Genomic DNA, 20521 nt, shown 5'->3' with positions numbered 1-20521 from the left:
AAGTGAGAATATATATTTATTTCTCTGAAAAAGTCAAATTTAGAAGTACATTAATCATTCCCATGAGTAGATTAATAGTTACTATTCATCTTCATTGTCTCTGCTAGTAAAAAATTGTATGGCTGCCTCATTTTGGAGATGAAAAATAGTAATTGGATTATTTCGACTTGTCCCCTATGGATCCAATTACATTTGCTTAAGACGTTAGTATCTGATCTCTAGTTCACCCAGTATGTCAGAGATACAGGTATGGTGGTTGATAATGGAGCTAACTTGATTTTGTTCTTTTAGAGGTGTTGTCAGAAGCTGGCCCAGGACATTTCGCTCTTGCTGCTGCAGTTAGCTGAACATTTGTGAGCTTTAATAACGCTTTTATTTGTAAACCTGAACAACTGCAGTTTCATGCTCAACAACATTTATCACATGAATACACATCACAGTGCACTTTAGTCCAGAGGCTCATAGAAAGGTGCGTATCAGTTCTCACAGCTTAGTATCTCTTTTCAAGTCAAACTGTTTGACTTGTTATTCCAAGGTACAGGCAATCATAAAATGCTCTTCTTCCCTCTTTCACATAGAAAAAATTATCTTCTGTGTAGAGTAGGTGGGTAAAGGGAATTTCACCAGAAACAAATGTCGTCATAGGACTTCCTCCTGTGTGCACAGTTACTTTCTGGTTTCGAACAAAATGCTTGGTGTGTATGACTGGAGTGACTCATGAGGTGTTTTTCCATAACTGTCTGATCTGCATTGTCCTCTGTAGAATGCAAACAGTGACGGATCTCACTGACGGGGGCTTGTGTCCTCTTTTTATAATGAAACGCAGATTCACCAGATGGTTTTTGCTTTAAAACGCTTTCTTCTTTTTCTTTTGTGAAAAAAAATAATGGTTAAAAGCAAGGTAAGGGTAGAGAAAAGGCAGCAGGTAAAGAATATTAATGGCTTCTTCTGAGAGATGAACAAGCAGAAGCTACACTGCTTTTCTTGTCTGGAAGGGTCACAGGCTGAAAACCGCAGGTCAGCAGGGAAGCCATTGTTGCTTATAAGGTTATTGTAGAATTTTATTGAAGGCTTCCCCTTCGAATCTGAAGTGAAGAATCCAAATCTGGGTTTAGATTTTTCTTCAGTCATCTTAAATGCATAGTAGCCTTTAATCTTGACTTTATCGATGTAGTATGCTGAGAAGGGGAACAAAAAACCAAACCCAAGTGTTAATCAAACATTGTATCACCTACAAACTTTCTGGTAGTAGGGTCAGATTTCAAATTATTAATCTGTCGATTAAAAAAGTGTAATTGCATCTAAAAATACTTACATTTACTGCTTTTAATAATTCCCAGCTGTCTTAAGTAGAAATAGTGCATCACTGTTTTGGGGAATTTTCTGGACCTACTCTGTGAAAGCCGGATTTGAACAGGGCAAGAGCCTGGGAGCTTGCTTGCCTGGGGAAAGCCGGATGCTGTTCTTTATGGAATCCAGCAGAATCTGCAGTGACTCAAGGGGAGCAGGTCCTCATCTGTGCCATGAGAGGAGCTTTCTGAAAATTCCCACCCTGCTCCAAACTCAGTACACAGCTGCATATTAGACTGCTGCACCTGAGTGTTGGGTGAAAATAATGACATCAAATAGCAGTCCTTGGTGAGTAAACATCTCTCCAGTTCATGGGTAAGCAGAGAGCACTGTCAGGGATGTGACCCAGATTAAGCAAGAGCATTGTAAACTGGGGGATCATTTTGTGAGTGCTGTGAAGTGTCAGTATTAAATGAGAGTACTGTGATGAAGAGCCCTTTAAACAACCTTTAATAACTTACTTCCTCTAATAACCTACTGTTCCTCAGTTTGCAATGTGAAATTAGCATGAATAAATCAGCAGATGCTCATTAGTCCTACACTAATTGAGAAAGAGCTAAGCACTGGAGGAACAAGAAGAAATGCTGTTTCTTCTTGGTGTTGGAAGGTAATCTGAAGCCATGTTTATCTATGAGTATGACCTGTCTCATTTTTTACACAGCTAGCTCCTAGACAGGAGAAACCAGGATACATAGACTATGTATGTCTAGGGACAGGTGACACAGAAGAGCTTTTAGAGGCCCCATGTTCTGATCAGGGAAGTTGCTAGTGCTTACCAATAGGGAATAGTGAGTGCAGGAATATACTCTGTGTCTCATTTTGGCTGCGTGGTTCAGGTACCAAGGCCTTTCTGTATCCTGTGGCTCCCTGCTTTCCTTTTAATGTTTGGTTGGAGGAAGTGGGATGGGAGGGGTGAAGTCCCTGCAGCATTCCTCATACAATGAGCAATTGCTGAAGATCATTGCCTTGAAAATTTTGTCCTCTATCTCCACAACTGTTAACAATTTTTCTCTAAAGCAAAGAACTGGATTTCTGTAGGTGCCCAGGGGAAAGCAAGCAGTGGAACAGGAGAGTTTGACTCTCCCCTCAACAGCAGCTCCTTCAAAATCTGGTGGCCTCCTGTATTTATTCTGTATGTCCCTCCAGGTCTCTTTGGACTTGCTTGTGCTTCCCTGTCCGACAACTCTAGTTCAGCAAGCAATTAAGGAGACTTCCACCTTTCTTTGTAGAGTAGAAATCAGAATTATCTCTTAGGAATTATTGGTCTGATGTGCCACCTTACTAACTTCTGAGTAACTACCCTGCTCTATATGCAAGTCCACGTGGATTCTCACATGATTTAAACAGGATACAGCTGTGGCTGTATTTCACATAAGGAGCTTGATTCCATTGCTTTGTGTTGTATCTGCCCTGAGTGTGACTGTGGAATCGGGCCCCTCAGGGCTGAATGCCAGTGGCCAGTTTCTACATGTCAACCAGAGCTGCTTGCTCTGTCTGGGGCAAGTCTTAGGCACTTGCTTAAGGAATGACTGGGTCTGTGCCACAGAAATGGCTCTGGGGAACTTGAAGTTATCATATACTCACCTTTTAAAACCTCTTGTACGTATTTTCCCAAGTAATAATTTCGCAGTTCATCATTGTCTAAGGACTGGTCATCTATTCCATTTGCTGTGATGTAAATATCGATGTTGCCATAGGTGTTTTTAATCCACCTGAGAACTTTGCGTAGTCCCCAAGGCACCACTGCCAGACGAGAAGGGGAGCTCAGGCAGGTGATATCCTGCAGAAATTGAATGTCACGATCAAATTCATACCGGCTCCCATTCTGAGGTTCGTGAACCACAAACCTGGTGGTGAAATGATTCAGGGCGTAGAAGTCCGCTGCGCCTTTGATGAGCTGCTTTTCCTTGCTTGTGAAGGATGGCAACAAAGAGTATGAGAGGCCATTTCTGTTTTTAGAGCTGATGTATTCCCTCATAGTAGCTGGATAGTCCCCAGTTTTAAATATGGGGTTGGCAAACCAGCCTATTTCGAACTGAAGAAACCTGTTGGCAGCTTCTGAATGGGATTCAGAGTAGGGGTTGGCAGGCTCAGCCCAGTCCGAATGCAGGGACAGAGACACTTTGCCATACTGAAAGGACCGGTACTGCTCATCGTATATTCTCCAGGCCATGGCATGTGCTATTAGTAAATTGTGTGCTGCCCGGTATGTGTCATTGCTGCTCCTGTTGTAGACATCACTTAGCCGGTTAGGCTCATTTATTGTAATCCAGAGTTTAACCAAATCACCAAGTTCCTGAAAACACAGAGCTGCATAGTCTTGAAAAGCATAGGCAGTAGACTGGTTCAACCATCCTCCTGTCTGCAGCAATGGAGCTGGCAGGCCTAGGTAGGCATGAGTTGGATAATACAAGGTGACCATGGATTGAATGTTGAGTTTCAGTACTTCGCTAATCACGCATCTGTAATACCTAAGAACTTGCCTGTTGACCACTGACAAATCTCCATTGGGTAAAATGAGCGACCAGTCAAGTGCAAATCTGTAATGGGTGACTTTCATTTTTTCCAGGAGGTCAAGTTGCTTTTTAATACTGACAAAATCTGTGCACTGTGCTGGTCGCGTTTTTAGCTTCACCCCTTTAACTTTGTGCAGGAGCCCGTCTCCTGTGACGTTCCAGAGGTACAGGCTGGAATCACAGAACTGTGGTGAGGAAGCCACAGACTCTGCCTGTGAAAACAGCAATATGTTACAGCAGGGTTTAATTAAATAAATGCCTGCTTGTAATCTGCATTTCTGCCTGTGTTTGGCTGTGGGATTAGTGCTGGATGTCAGAAGGTCCTGCTCAGATGCTCAGAGGGAATGAGGATAACCAACTTGCCTATATCAGCTTTGTCTGTGCTAGTGGTTGTCTTACTTGTTCTGTTCCTTCATCTCCTGAAAATGTCACAATTGCACTCTTTTTTCAACTCCTTGCCACCAGCCTACATGACATGTATTTTCACACAGGTATATCTCCCTGATCGAGCTTACTCTGTGGTCACGCAAACAGCAGCTGGCAGGAGAGCAGGGTCGTAAGAACAAGCACCAGGGGTTATACAAGGCAGGCATGGATTATTTTGGCACTGCTGGTGAGATCAACCTTGTGGAACTGTGGCATAGTGTTCCCTGGTCTTACTGGTAATCTGTCTGCCTATGCAAATATCTGACATAAACAGCTTGTAGCATTTAGTCATATCTTTATTGTCTCCTAGTAGTTAACAAGGTTCTATGTAGCACATGATTTTTTTTTTTTATTCCAATGTGCTGATGTTGGTTATCTTTGTGGTATAAATCATTTTAAAGAATGGCTGTTACCCACTTGTGTAAGCAGCACCCAGAGCCAGGCTCAACCCAGGAATTTGTTTCTGCCTTGTCCATTAGCTTTAGACAGGACCTTGAGCCTGCAGGTATCTCTGCTGCCTCCAGCATAACCACCTTGTCCCTCCTCTATGGCACCCTCTCCATCATGCTGTCGTAGGCATTCCAATGGCCATGCTGCAACTGGATTGGGAAACTCCCCTGGTTGAAAAATAACCCAGGAACAATTGCTTGGGGTCATCTTCTTGGTCTGAAACTTCCTGATCTGATCTGATCTGATCTGCCACATGGAGATGCAAACAGAGGGAAGGTGAGGAAGAGCCAGCCTTGGGAGGGCTCCTGCAGAGGTATTCTGCTGCAGGAGCATGCAGCACTCTGTGCCTCGCTCGCCCCAAAGCCTGTGAAATACATAAAATTGAATCTATGCAATTATGGCTGGGCTTAACTCGTGTTTGCAGTGTGCACTGAGATTCCTGAACACCAGGGGCCATGCACAGTCATTCGTTCACACAGTAAAGCTGTTGATCATTCTGCCTCCAGCAGTCTTCCCAATATTTTACACTTACCTTGAGAACAGACTCGGTGATACCCCAGGAGAAGTCACATGAGAATTGCGCTTGCAAGCCTGGGGTAGACTCCCTTGGGAAGAAGCCATTTTCTTGTATGATTTGTTTATAATGAAGTGCAGATGACTTGGGAATCCTTTCCTTTTTTTCACTTTTGAAATCCACATAAAACAATCCGCGCCTGATGTTGTAAGCATGTTGCCATTCAAAGCCATCAAGGAGTGACCAGGCTGTGTAACCAAACACGTCTATGTTATCATATTTAATAGCTGTGTAAGAGAAAGTAACATTCATGAGTCATGTTTAGTAACACACATAAGGGATATTTATGAGTTAGGCCTATTCACTTTGAAAATCTTGAGGGTTTTCTCAATGCTCATAGGATTATTGGTCCATTGTAACTCATTGCAAAAATGTGACAGACATTATCTATCTTAGTCTTTCTTAATTAAAAAAAAACCATGTGCATCTCTCGTTCCTTAAGAAATTAAATTACTATGGGATGCTGTATTTCTGCTCTGAGTAAACAGGAAACATTACACCGCATCCAGATTTTAAGATGTATTTAATGATTTGCAAGTAATATGTACCAATGACATTAGAGAATCATGATTAAAAGTGAGGGGTGCAAAAATTGATGTAGTTTTTGGCTTTGAAGCTAAAACTCTCTACTTTTATTTGAAAGATGTCTGCTGCTCTAACATCTCGGAGTGTCTATTCAGCTTCTAAATTGAAAAATTAAATGTGTCAGCAGGGACATGTAATGACTTTAGAAGAAGCTGGGCTCATCAACCCAGAGACTGCAGTGCTTGATTTAGTCACAGATGGGTGCAGCACATGCATGTTTTTTCAGGCAATTTTAATGTCCTTCCACCTTCAAACGAGTATAAATACAACCTTTCACATACAATATATGAGAAACATAAGAAATGACTGTTTTCTTGGATGTGGAACCCAATTCTCCAGGAAGGACAGCAGAACTTCCAAAGCAGCTTCTTGCTGGACACCAAGTAACAACAACATTCATTACCCACTTACAGCGTGTGCCAGCTGGCAGCCTGGAAGAAAAAGTCCAAACTCCATGGTCAGTCATGTTAGCTGCCTGTCGCCAGCTTTAATCTAGGAAATAACACAGTGTAACTCCTCATGTTAACCTTGTAAGGGCTGAAATACCAAGGGCAAAGCAATGACCAAGTGGGGTTGCTGAGGATTTTGATGCAGACAGCACTATTTCACCTGTAGTCCACTGAGAGCAAGCCAAGGAATAAAGATGAAGTACTCTGATTTCAAGCTCTATTCTCGACCAGCATTGTTTTGCCTTATTTTCTCAGGACACTTAACAAGGAGCTGAAGGTAGTAGAGGTCAGGATTTAATTAAGCTCCTGTGTCACCAGGGGTGAAATCCACAGAAGGATATCTCAAGGCATTTCTGCCTCTGCTATAGGGGAATCCTTGAAGTCCTTTTGCAAAAGTAATAGTTGCAGTATTGACAGGCATGTACATGCCACTAAGAACCTATGGTTTCAATTGCATTCCTATATCATAACAGGTGAGTTCATTGCAGTGGTGATGTTATACATCACACATTTTAATGACTCACAATGCTGTGAGTTAAAGACATACAGAGCACAATTTACAGCATCTTCCTTGAACACAAACACAGAATACAGCTCCTTATAGCCTGTTACATGGTATCTTAACAGCCAAACCGTCCCATTGCAATTTAGCCTATATAAATGATGTTTTGAGGTTAACGTGATCTAATTGATTTGTTGCAAACAGCAAATTTATAACTGACTTCTCTATAAGAAAAAATATGAAAATACATTGCAAATATTATTTCTGATCAGACAAATTGAAGTTTGCTTCATAAAAAAGTGGCAAAAGTTTAAGAGAGAATCCTGTAGTCCATGGCAGACATTGAAGTATCTGCATATGTAAAAATGTAGATAACAATTCTTGAGAAGCAGTTAAGGGTTGAACATAGACCAAGTATTTCAGAAGTGTGAATCCACAGATGGTTATTACAGCCAGGTCTGCTGTGGAGGATTCAAAAAGAACACACTATGGATTTTCTTACGTATGTGTCCGGACATCTACCTGTTCCACACCTCCAACCAGGCCTGCATCTAGACTTTGCTGCTGGGTCACTGCACTATCTAAAATATCATAAACCAAACACTGGAATGTAACCTCCTCAAAATCTGGAAAAGGCAGGGCATATCATGCAGTTGCACTATGTGAAGCTTACAATTTGAACCAACTTTAGGATAATCTTCATTTGGGGCTTAACTACATTTGTTGGTGATACAGTACTTCCTGACTTGGTGTCAAAGTAAGCCATTACTTGTGTTTTTTCCTTTCTGAGCGTAAGAAAGGTTTCTGCAAAGGGATCTGAGCAACCTCATCCCAGCAGTGTGGCATCAAAGTGGGGCAGCCTGCTGGGAGGATGCTGATAGGGACCAGCACCCGTCCCTCTCCCATAACCACCAAACTGAGGGAGGGAAAGGAATACTGGTTTTGCAGAAGCTTTAGGCACCAACAGCATTTATATTTAATACAAAATTAAACCTTTTGCCTTCAGAGGGCACCCCTGTAGATGGCTGTATGAAGGGCAAATACCAAGATTAAAAGTGTGTTGCTAGAACTCCAGAAGAGTGGTTACCCTTCTCCTGCTGATTTCCTTCATGCATTTTACATTGGAGTAGTACCCCAGCATGGCAATGACTGTCTGTAGTCACAGTCTCATTTCCCTGCTGTCAGTGTTTGCACATGCACAAAGGCTTTACGGTTGGGCTGCCAACACTGAAAACTGATATCCAATAGATTTGTTTTCATTAATTCCTTTCATTCTGACTCAGTTTTGTACTTATTAGTTTTAAAATCCAACACAGATGTTGGACTTTAGCTTTCTGGGACAGGGAGTATGTTTTTTTTCTGTGTTTGTACATCTTGCACCAGGAGATCCTGATCCATGATTTGTACTCCTGCAGTATAAGTAATTAATAATTAACTTAATTGCCATTATCTATTAAAAAATAATTACATTATCAAATGATCTTTAAGAGCTCTCCAAAAATCCAACAACTAACTAACTTGTGTACAAACCTTGTAGAACCTTATTAATGAAGTTTTTCATCATGTAGATGGCTGTGGTGTCATCTGTTTTCACATGGCTGTCAGTGAACCAGCCATTCTCTGCAATCAGGATTCGAGGGCTGTTGTATTCCAGTTTAATCCAGTTCAGTACTTCCCTCAAATTGAGTGACAAATGTTGTCCCATTTTTGGTAGAGTGTTTGGAGGTTTAAAGTTATTAGGACCGAAGGAAAATGCAAAGAAGTCAGCTGTTCCCTTTATGTAGTTCTTTTCATCCTCAGTAAAGTGTGGCAAAAATGAGAATTCACTTTTCAGTTCTTCTGGATAATCACCATCCCCATGGATGGGTTTAGCAAACCATCCGAGAACTCTGTCCATAGATTGCTGACATTTAGCAATGTCCAAAGCATCTTCTGATTTGTTAGGTTCAATCCAGTGGGATCCTAGTACTATGGACATCATCCCCTTCTGGTATGGTTGAAAGTGGGTTTTGTAGTTGTGCCAAACTTTTGCATGAGCCTGATGAGAGAAAAAAACAGCATTAAATCGTAACTCTCTGATAGATGTCTGTGTATGTTGGCAGCCACACAGGCAGGGAGCTGCATCTGATTCACTGCGGACTGCTGTGGAAATATTAACAGCTAAGGCATGCTAATTACCCTGCTCAGCTGTAATGGGCAATTACTGTGACACTGCAAGATACGTCAAGATGATGCAATGCTCAGTATCTCATGTGTGCTGTTCCTATGACACACGAGGGCTCTGGCTTTTTCCCTGTTAGCATGGGTCTAAATTTCATGAGATGTCCCAGCAGGGCTGTGAACAGCTGTTACACAGACACTTTGGGAATAAACAGCTGTTAATGGTGGGATTTGAACTCCATGATCCAGACATTCCCATCTAGGTCTTTGTCAGACAGTGATTGCTGGTACAGTTAAAACCTTAAACCATTTTTACAACTGTTCCATAAATTATGCGTCTCAAATGATGTTTCCTTTGTCAGTGTCAGCTCTGCTCTATTCACTGCTCTGTGCTATGGGCATTACTTGGATTTACTCTGATCAAACCACGTCCAGCCCATCCCTCTTCTGGGGATAATCACATGAGTATGTGTTCAACTTTGGATATTTGCACAGTCTCTAAACATAAAAATTTGCAGAAAGGACCCAACTGTGAAGTTTGAACCTAAATGTCAAGTTTCACAGTTCTGTGTGAGAATTTTGATCCAGGATTTTAGTTCATTTCTTCTCTGAAGCTGCTATAATAATTCTGACAGTACATGTAACAGCATAGAATGAAGCTTATTAAGTAGAGACCAACAACATTTTGGTTTTAAAAGGAGATTTGGCAGCAGTATCTCATAAGATCTATTTGGTATGGCCTATTTTAGTACTCAGAGTTAGCCAAATATTGACTGCACTAGGGCAGACAGAAGTTTTGCTATTGATGTTAGTGACAATGAAAGTATACCTTGTATCACATCTCACTTCCATGTTTCTGATTATCATCATGTTTTAGAAAGCTTAACGTTGTCACACACCAGAATTACTTTCAAATGTCGTGTTGTTAATTACTTAAATACAAGACTACAACAGTCAAAATTTACACATAAAAAGGAATTCCTGGGAAACTGAGGAACCACTAGCATTGTCAAAGTCCCACTGGAAAAGGGGAGAGCTATGGTGTCAGAGGAGGGTGATTCTGGATTACAGCATGAATCCTGCCAGGGGTCTGACACATGGGAGGGGGGCTGACCTCTCCTGTTTAAGGAGTTGTCAAGTAACTCAGGGTTTACCTTATTCCTGAAGTGTGGCTTTATATTCTTCAGCTGGACAGAAAATAACTGTTTGCACCCAGAAGAAACATTGAGAAGCATTGTGAAACACTCAGAGTGCCGAGTTAGGCTGCCATCATTACCAAACCAAACAGCATTGCTTACCTTTGACAATAATTTGAGTTAATTTATCTAGAAACACACAGCCTTGACAGTTTAAAACAACAGAAGCCTGATGTCAGGTAGATATTTGGCTAACCTGGCGAGTACCAAAGAATTACAGTTTGTGAAATTTTGTGTATCTGTTGTTTATGGTTTCTAAGGTCATGCTCGTAACATTTGTTCAAGGTCTGTCTTTGAAAATACTGATAAAGCAACATTAACCTTTGAAATGCAGGTTCTGCAGCTGAAAAGGGAAGTCAGCAAAATTGTACTCATGAGGCAAACTGCAAGATACAGTCAAAATATTACAAAATTGATTTATTTCTTATCAGGCTCATCAGAAAATTTCCGTGGCCAGTGCCATCGCTTCTTACCCTCACTGGCCTCTCCCAGAGGTCCTCCAGCCTGGGGTGGCTGCTGGAGCCAGGCTTGCTTTGTTCTCTGCCCCTAGTGATTTCCTAACTGGTTTGTATTTCTTACCCTTCAGACACAGTCTACTAACAGCACTGTTGAATCACAGGTACATGGCTGCATTGGCTTAACAAGAAAAAACCTGCTGAAGGCAGCTATATCATGTACAGTGCCAAGCAGCATGACAGTAGCACCAGGTAAATCTTAGTAATCGTACATTTCTAGGCAAAGTGGAGAAAGAGGATTTTGCCAAAATCCAGCTAATTACACTGACATGTAAAAGACAATCAGGGACAACTCACTGTATTTGTAGGCATCTTCGGGAGGTAGATAAGAAGAAAGTAAACTTACTATTAAAAATATTGTCTACAGTACAGAATACAGCCACAAGTATAATTCTACAGGAGTAGATATCAAGTACAAATAAGTACACGTAATATGAGTCAAGATAGGATCCCCATACACAAACTCACCTGTGTCACTAATGTCTCTTAGTACTGAGGGTTAACTCTACTGGAAAAAAACTTGCTCTATAGTAAGGGCTTTTACAGACATAGTAGAGACAAAAGCATGTGCTTGACTAGAATTCTGTTTTGAGTTTTAGACTTTGTAAAGCAGCTTAACATCCTCAGATGGAAAGTGTTTGCTAAGTGCAAACTATTGTTGATAGAACCAACTGATTAATATAACTTGTTTTGTAAGACCACGTATGAAACAAACATCAATTTAAAGGCTGTATCATACATCAAATTGGCTATTTTAAGTAAATCTTGACTAATCTTTTTTCAGTTAGAGTTTAATCCCTAATCTTTCACTTTCATTGTTAGATCAAGGACAAATGTCAAGGCTAAGTACACAGTGAAAGCAGGATCAATATTGTGTGTTTATTCTAGATACGTATGACATTAATTTCAGCATATTTTCCTGGTATCAATATAGAAATTATTGCATAGACTTGAAAGTCAGAGAGTGGTAAGTTGGTTACTATTAACCCAGTAAAAAGGTTAGATAAGTAAATTTAATAAGATTAAGGCAACAGTATTGTTCTCTTCTTGAAATATTCTTATGCTCCTTCAAACTCTGATCCTGTAATTTATCATGTATGTACACAAAGAGCTTACTACTGAAAAGACCAATATTTTCCAATTCTTAAGATGTGTTAAAGTCAAGCAATTTTCCTTGAATATCTCAGCAATGAGCACACTAAACAATGTCAGGGGTATGTGGAGTTGTTTGAGTGTGCAGGAGAGCGAGACATTTAGGAAAACTAGAATTATGAAAATGCTCATAAAATGATTCTGGCTTTGTGTTTAATTGTTTTGTTCTTTAAACCATGAAGAGCCAGAACACAGAGTCTGAACAGGCGGTGTTAAACACTTTAAAAGGCACGCAGGTGTGTGTGGCTTATTTGGAAAGCATATTTCAGTTCAAGGCCCTGTTGATCTGTGGTAAAGATGACATGTAGTCGGTAGAGCTGAAGCCCTTATTTTGGAAACTGACTTTGAATCTCAATCCTTGTGAAGGAAGAAACGGCTGTTGCAATGTAGGCAACTAAATTTCTAAGAGGGTGCTTTGAAAGTCTGCCTTTACTTAGGATTTACTAAGAAACTTTTTGTGTGCTGTCTTGATTTGGGTTATGTTTCAAATGATAATTTCCAAGAAGTGCAAAAAAGATAATCTGCAAACAACAAATCATATAAAAAAAGTACGAATCAGTGCTGAATTTTACACCTCTGATGGCTACTACTGCTTTCTAAAAAATCTCCCAGCAAAGACTTTTACAGGCATAGACAATTCTGCCTAGGAATTTGATGGAGATAGATTTCCCTCTTCCTGTAAGAAATACAGGCATTGGTGTAGCTTCATCTAAATCCTGAGGAAAGGAGGCCCCTTTGGAGGATGGGAAGAAAGTGTCTGGTTGGATGTAGAGATTAAAATTACTCCACAGTCATTCAGCAGAAACTGGTTTTTAACAAGAATCAATCATAGGACTTCTATGGGACATGCTCATCCAAAGATCCCAGAGGCAGCAGTGTCCACAAAGAGATCCTGGCATACTGAAGAGCTGGGAGTAATGCAGCTGGGCACAGAGGTGAACCTGATCTGTGACAGATCTATGTAGAGGCATCGTGTTTGAAAGGGAATTTATCACCTTTTCCCAGATTTTGATATGAAAGTGTGTCCATGTGGAAAAGTTTTGGGGAGATCTTACTCTGTCAGTTTTCCTTTGGGCTTTTCTGACAGATGGAAAGGAGTGTGAATGACCTTTAACAGGGGTCAGGGCAGAAGCCCCATTCTGCCTGTTTTGTAGCAAAGGAAGAACTGCCTGGAAGGTACTGATACAGAGGATGAAAAGAAGACACCTTGGTGTGCAGTTTGTGATCTTTACAAACCTCAACCTAAGTATAAAAGAACACAACTAGATTGAGAGAAAATGGCAATAATGTATCAGGCATGTATCTCATTTAGTTCCAGCCACAGTGATTCATCTGCTTTATATTTTCTTGCTTCTTGTCCGTTTTATTTACTGTTAAATCAAAGAACTCAATCTAACTTTCCGGCGCGCAGTTTTTTCTTCTCTGCCTTAGGAGCAAGTTCATAGTTTTTGTATCTTATGTGTCCTTCAAATGTTGCACAGAAAGTTACATGTTATCATTGTTTTCCCATGTTGCTTTCACGAAGTACCGTCTCCTTTAATGGAGAAAGGAGATGATACACTTTTGATGGCCACTCTCCATCTGGTCTGAGGTTTCACATGCTCCCCATGTTAGTGGCAATGATCACACAGGTAAACAGAGATTTGTCTAGGTGAACCCCTTAGCAATTTATAATTGATAAGCATCAGGCTTCAGAATTCATTTCCATGGAAGCAGTGCAAGGTCCTTCAAAATGATCAGTAGCAACTATTACCCTCTGTGTATGGCCAGCATATAGAGTAACGGGCAAATGAGTTTTTTGAATTGAAATGTTGAGTTCTTCTTCTGTGGATTGTTTTCTCTGCATGGATCTCCCGAGCACACTGCTTAGCAGCCTTTGCTTCTGTATTCACTAGCTGCTTGGTCAAACAGACACCAGATAGTGACTGCTCTGTAAAGTACTTTTTAGTGCTACAGATGGAAAAATATGGGGTGGTGCCATTGTTAATTCTTAACTTAAACTGCTCTTATTGGAAATCGTTTTAAATTATAGCAGGAGAAAATAGGAATATAAGCTCCTATGCCTAGGAACTAGCTACTCTGTAGAACGAAATCTATAATCTATCAGAGAAGATGCTGTAATGCTGCAATAACACTGTTGAGAATACCAGGAACAAAATCTGTGCTTTTCCCTTAAAAAATAAGACTCACTTCAGGTTTCTTTTTTTGTCCTCAAAGAAAGAGTACCATGAGTTTAGGACCCAGTGCTGCAGCTGTTGAAGCTACTGGTCATGGGATTAAGCCTTCAGGATGTGTAATTCTGTAGAAGACAGCTGATCAATAAGACTTAAAAATTAAAATGCTAAAACCATCATGGAAATAATATAATTTTGCAACTCTCAAATACAGAAGAGAACATCTGTTTACACAACAACTACAGACCTTGCTAGTTTAGCAATAAACATTTTGCAATAGGATCTTACTAAACTAGGATTAGTCATATTTATATATACATACTCTGTTGCAAGTAGAATGGATCCAATATGCAATAAATTTCATTTTAAACTAATAGAATAGTCATTTCAGTGTAGCCAAATGAATGGTCATGTCAGTGTGTTTCAGTAAGTGGAAAGAATAAAGTAGGAGTATCATGCTCTTTAACAGCCAGATTGTGTAGGCAAAACTTAATGAAATAATAAATAGGCATTTTAAAGCAAGTAATTGCTGAGTCAGCTGTTATGACAACAACGAAATCAACATGAAGATTAAAAAAGACTGCCATAGCTAAGGGTTATTTCTTGTTGTTTTCACAGTCCTTGATACTTATTTTAAACACTGACCACATGATTGATTGCTCCCATCATTTCCCATGGTGGTGCACGATCACTTTGTAAAATTTTACTATACTGTACCTTGATCAAATTGTGTCCTACAGAGTAGACGGTGGCTATTTTCCCTTTCTCTCCAGGAGCATGAATACCTGTGCCGTACCCATGCCAAGCAACTAAATATGGATTGTGGATTGTAATCCAATACTTAACACGATCCCCAAAGGTCTGGAAGCAAAAGGTGGCATAGTCATTGAAGATATCAATTACTGATTCATTTTTCCATCCCCCGTATTTTTCCTGCAGCATTAAGGGCAGGTCCCAGTGGTACAGCGTAACCACAGGGTCAATGTTTCTGTAGAGCAGAGAGTCAATAAGGGTGTTATAATACCGGAGTCCTTTTTCATTGGGAGCTGCTACCACTCCAGTGGGAAAAAGCCTTGACCATGAAATTGAAAACTGGTAAAAAGTAACACCCAAAAAATCCAGAGCAGACAAGTCTTTGTCCAACAAGGTGTAACTGTCACCAGAGGCATCTGTGCTGTTAGCAGCCCTGAACTCTGAGTAGATGAAGTGGTCCCAGATGGAGGAGCCTTTCCCGTCCTTCCTCCCGCTGCCTTCAACCTGGAAAGACCCCGTCCCTACACCCCAGAGAAACTCTTCGGGGAAAGTGTCATACAAAAACATCTGTGTTTCACTCACAGGGCTGAAGTTGGGGTCCTTTTTCCACACAGATCTTCCCTCTCCAGAAAGCCCAGTAACTATCCTTATGAAAACTAATGTCCAAAAAACAATGAATCTCTCCAGTCGCTGACTGCTCATTATGCCGGTTTATAGCGCCAGTGTTAAAAGTGAGATTTCTTGTACTTCTGCTGAAAAAAACCCATTCATTCGCTGGAGTCCCCAGCGTGCAGACTGTCTTCATTTGCCACGAACTGCCAGAGTGTCTTATCAAAGCTTCACTAAAAGCCTGTGATTGTAACAGCCCTGTCAATGATTAGCCTGAACTGTGAGACCTAGAATAGGTCAGAGAACGGCGTAATTTTTAGGGAGGTGGCCTCTGTATGCCCACTGAGACACCTATCTGTCTTCTTACTGCAGGAAAATATGTTGCCTGAACAATATAAATGCTAGTAACTAATTTAGCATTATTTAAAGCTCATTTATTCAGGTGGGAGAATATAGGTGATAGAGGCTGCTGACAAGCTATTACATCTTTATTCATCATACAGCTGTATTTTGAGGAAACACAGCACAAATACAATTCAGACAACGTAGTCTCCCATTAAGAGGTGATTTATCCCAGGTGTGTAACTGGGTGTCTGGAAGGGAAGTACATCATTCCTCAGTCCTGCTTTGCTCGAATGTCCTATTTCTGCTGAAAAATTCTCCCTGGACTCATGGGAAATTTTGCTGTGGACAAGAGATACATGTACATCCCACTAACTACATGAAACGCAAAGCAAGTCAATATTTCTTTCAAACACATGCAACTGTTCTTCCATCCTGTATAAAAGTCTACTGTTCAGCTCTATGTACAGCAGCAGTACACCATTAAAGGTGTCTGCTCCAGTCCTTAAGCAATTTCCCTAGATTTCTTTAAATAAACACAGTTAGCAAAGATAATGAGCCCTGAAAGATGCTATTTCAGTATTGATCAATTTAACAATCCTGGTATACACAGCTGGGCCATCAGTACAGCAAGTATCTTACAGAGCAATATAATTTAATGCAATATAATTTAATCTTTTAACATATTTCAAATTACAGCAAAACTACCTGTACTGAGATATAGTCAATTCACTCAGTACAGTAAGACTGATGCCTCCTATTTTTGCTTTTCTTGAGGTACACTAACATAAGGTGTATCCACAGGTAGACCACAGCTGCTGAAGAGATTTGTGGAACAAGACAGCCGTGTGAAGTAACTTTGTGTTCAAGAAAGATATGCATGTAAATCTGAAATTTGAACATGGGAACAACTTAGAATAGAATCACAGAACCACAGAATAGTTAGGGTTGGAAAGGACCTTAAGATCATCTAGTTCCAACCCCCCTGCCATGGGCAGGGACACCGCACACTAAACCATCTCACCCAAGGCTCTGTCCAACCTGGCCTTGAACACTGCCAGGGATGGAGCATTCACAACCTCCCTGGGCAACCCATTCCAGTGCCTCACCACCCTAACAGGAAAGAATTTCCTCCCTATATCCAATCTAAACTTCCCCTGTTTAAGTTCTAACCCGTTACCCCTTGTCCTGTCACTACAGCCCCTAATGAAGAGTCCCTCCCCAGCATCCCTGTCAGCCCCCTTCAGATACTGGAAGGCTGCTATGAGGTCTCCACACAGCCTTCTCTTCTCCAGGCTGAACAGCCCCAACTTTCTCAGCCTGTCTTCATACAGGAGGTGCTCCAGTCCCCTGATACACAATACTCCAAGTGAGGTCTCACAAGAGCAGAGTAGCAGGGCAGGATCACCTCCTTTGACCTGCTGGTCATGCTCCTTTTGATGCAGCCCAGGATATGGTTGGCTTTCTGGGCTGCAAGCGCACACTGCCGGCTCATGTTCATTTTCTCATCAACCAACACCCCCAAGTCCTTCTCTGCAGGGCTGCTCTGAATCTCTTCTCTGCCCAACCTGTAGCTGTGCCTGGGATTGCTCTGGCCCAGGTGTAGGACCTTGCACTTGTCATGGTTAAACCTCATGAGGTTGGCATCAGCCCACCTCACAAGCGTGTCCAGGTCCCTCTGGATGGCATTCCTTCCCTCCAGTGTATCAACCGAACCACACAGCTTGGTGTCATCAGCAAACTTGCTGAGGGCGCACTCAATCCCACTGTCCATGTCAGCGACAAAGATGTTGAATGAGACCGGTCCCAACACCGATCCCTGAGGGACACCACTCGTTACTGGTCTCCAGCCGGACATTGAGCCATTGACCACAACTCTTTGTGTGCTGCCATCCAGCCAGTTCTTTATCCACTGAGTGGTCCATCCATCCAATTGATGTCTCTCCAATTTAGAGACAAGGATGTCGTGTGGGACAGCGTTGAACACTTTGCACAAGTCCAGGTAGATGACATCAACTGCTCTACCCCTGTCCATCAGTTCTGTAGCCCCATCCTAGAAGGCCACCAAATTGGTCAGGCAGGATTTCCCCTTAGTGAAGCCATGCTGGCTGTCACCAACCACCTTGTTGTTTTTCATGTGCCTTAGCATGCCATCCAGGAGAATCTGCTCCAAGGTTTTGCCAGGAGTCTGTAGGAGGAGTCTCTCTGCCAGGAGACTGGTCTGTAATTCCCCGGGTCATCCATTTTCCCCTTCTTGAAAATCAGGGTTATATTTCCCTTTTTCCAGTCATCAGGAACTTCACCTGACTACCATGATTTCTCAAACATGATGGCCAGCGGCTTTGCAACTTCATTTGCCAGCTCCTTCAGGACCCGTGGATGGATTTCATCAGGACCCATGGACTTGTGCACGTTCAGATTTTTAAGATGGTCTCGAACCAGTTCCTCTCCTACAGTGGGCGCAAGGTCTTCATTCTCACAGTCCCTTCCAAGACTTGGGTGGTGTGGTCAGAGCCTTTGGCAGTGAAAACCGAGGCAAAGAAGTCATTCAGAACCTCAGCCTTCTCCAAATCCTGTGTATCCAGGTCTTCCGAGAGCTTCTTGAGGGGGCCTACATTCTCCCTAGTCTGTTTTTTATTCAGTACATACCTACAGAATCCCTTCCTGTTATCCTTAACATCCCTAGCCAAGTTTAATTCTAACTGGCCTTAGCTTTCCTAACCTGGTCCCTGGCTTCCCAGACAATAACCCTGTATTCTTCCCAGGCTGCCTGTCCTTGCTTCCACCTTTTATAAGCCTCTTTTTTCCTTTGAATTTTCCTCAGGAGCTCCTTATCCATCCAAGGAGGTCTCCTGGCCCTCCTGCTGCACTTTCTTCTAGTTGGGATGCAACACTCCTGAGCTTGTAGCAGGTGATCTTTGAATATCAGCCAAGAGCCTTGGGCCCCCTGCCCTCTAAGGCTGTATCCCATGGAACCTTCCTAAGCAGGTTCCTGAAGAGGCCAAAGTCTGCTCTTTTGAAGTCCAGGGCAGTGAGCTTGCTGCACACTCTTCTCACTGTCACTTATCTAAGTATCACCCTCTGCTTTGATGAATTAGCCCTGCTGGCATGTAAGACATGGAAGTCCAGATGGACTGCTGGGCTACTGCCACTTTACTGCTCTTTCTACCTGTGAGAGCATGCCTGCAGCATTTCATAATGTAATTGAGACATACTTTAGTTTAACAACAAAGCTGATTAATCAGTTGAAGACAGAAGACATTTTGTTTTTATAATAAACAACAAAACCACAATGCATGTGCATAACCATTTCTCTGCAGCACCTTTACAAGAAACAGTTTAACCATAGAGGAATGCTCCCACTGATGTCTTCTGCACTGCAAGATTCCTGCTGGTGGGGTAGCCGTGCATCTAACCTGAGTCTCTCTCACATAACAAACACAGCATTCCCTCAACTACCTGAAGTAACCGGTCCACACTTCTCAGCCAAGATCCCACCAAAGGCAGCTTGGGAAAGAGAGGAGTAGATAGGGACTGTACCAAGTTGGTCTGCAGTATATACTGACATGCTCCTTTTCTATTCTGTGGAATAGCATTTGAAATGCTAATTTGGATAGTTATTGCATGAAGATAATCTATTTTAACACTTAAAAGCTTTGATTGTATGTATGGTACTTTATGAAAGAAAACTCAATACAAGTCATTATGGATGTCACTGTACTTCTAAAGCAGTTAGTTACTATGATTATCAGACGCTTATATTCAAAACGCTCATGACAGCTCTGTAATACCATTGTCCTGGGTTCAGCAGTAGCAGTCATTTTTCTCCTTGGTAGCTGGTGCAGTGCAGTGTTTTGACTTCCAGCCTGGGAACAGAGCTGATAGCAATGTTTTGGTTTGGCCAAGGACTTTGTGAGCCTCATGCTCTGCCAGGGAGGAGGGGACGACAGGAGGAAGCAGAGACAGGACACCTGACCCAAACTGACCAAAGAGGTATTCCATACCACAGCACGTCATGCCCAGGATGTAACTGGGAGTGAGCCGGAAGGGCTGGGAGACTGCAGGGTTGGAGGAGGTATGGGTCAGTGCTTGGTCGGGCTGAGGGGGGCAAGTTATCGGTCGGCTGGTGCTGAGGTGTTGTATTCTCTTCCCTTGTTATTTCCTTTATCATTATTATCATTGGTGGTAGCAGTAGTGATCTGTGTTATACCTTAGTTACTAAACTGTTCTTATCTCAACCCGTGGGAGTTGCATTCTTTTTGATTCTCCTCTCCGTCCCTCCGGGAGCAGGGGGAGGGCAAGAAAGGGGGGGAAGTGAGCGAACGAGTTACCTGACTGGGTTTAAACCACGACAACCATGCAATGCCTTGGCAAGGTAAAGTGAACAGGCTTCTCCCCACTAACTATGGCAGAGTTAGCACCACTGGCATCTTACTGCAGACAATGTATTGCATCTGCATGAGATGTGAAAGGTGCAGCAGTGACTTGTGCTCCCAGACACTTGATATGGACAACGTTATGAACTGTATTTCTTTCCTTATTATTTATAACAGTGGGAGCATATTATAATCAAGGTTCAAAAACGTTTCAGTTATTCAGGCCTCTGAATCCAGTTTCTTACTGCCTTGTCATACTTAAGTGTTTGGGCTATGTTACTTGATAAAGTTAAAGAGGAAGCAATTTAACTGAGTCATGTAGTGACTTAAATTCAGAAGGAGGTTTTGATTAGCTGAGCTGAGTTGGGGAAAGGAAAGACTCTGACTCCTAA

At 41.9% G+C, this 20521-nt stretch overlaps 1 protein-coding gene across 1 annotated transcript; it reads right to left on the bottom strand.

The window, feature by feature from the left end:
• KLB (klotho beta) lies at positions 1-15664 on the bottom strand. The gene is made up of 5 exons (XM_062642417.1): positions 14767-15664; positions 8383-8890; positions 5275-5543; positions 2935-4078; positions 1-1178 (listed from the first exon to the last, which is right to left on the bottom strand). Exons 1-5 carry the CDS (start codon positions 15502-15504, stop codon positions 829-831), a joined length of 3009 nt encoding a protein of 1002 aa, XP_062498401.1. The 5' UTR covers positions 15505-15664; the 3' UTR covers positions 1-828.
• Between the last annotated feature and the right edge of the window lie 4857 nt (positions 15665-20521).

The sequence above is a fragment of the Pezoporus occidentalis genome, unplaced genomic scaffold (assembly GCF_034315485.1).
Source record: "Pezoporus occidentalis ecotype Australia unplaced genomic scaffold, CSIRO_AGI_Poc_V1 ctg71, whole genome shotgun sequence".
NCBI lineage: Eukaryota > Metazoa > Chordata > Aves > Psittaciformes > Psittacidae > Pezoporus > Pezoporus occidentalis.
Note: the sequence above shows the minus strand (reverse complement) of the source record. Positions and strands in the feature narration are given on the sequence as shown.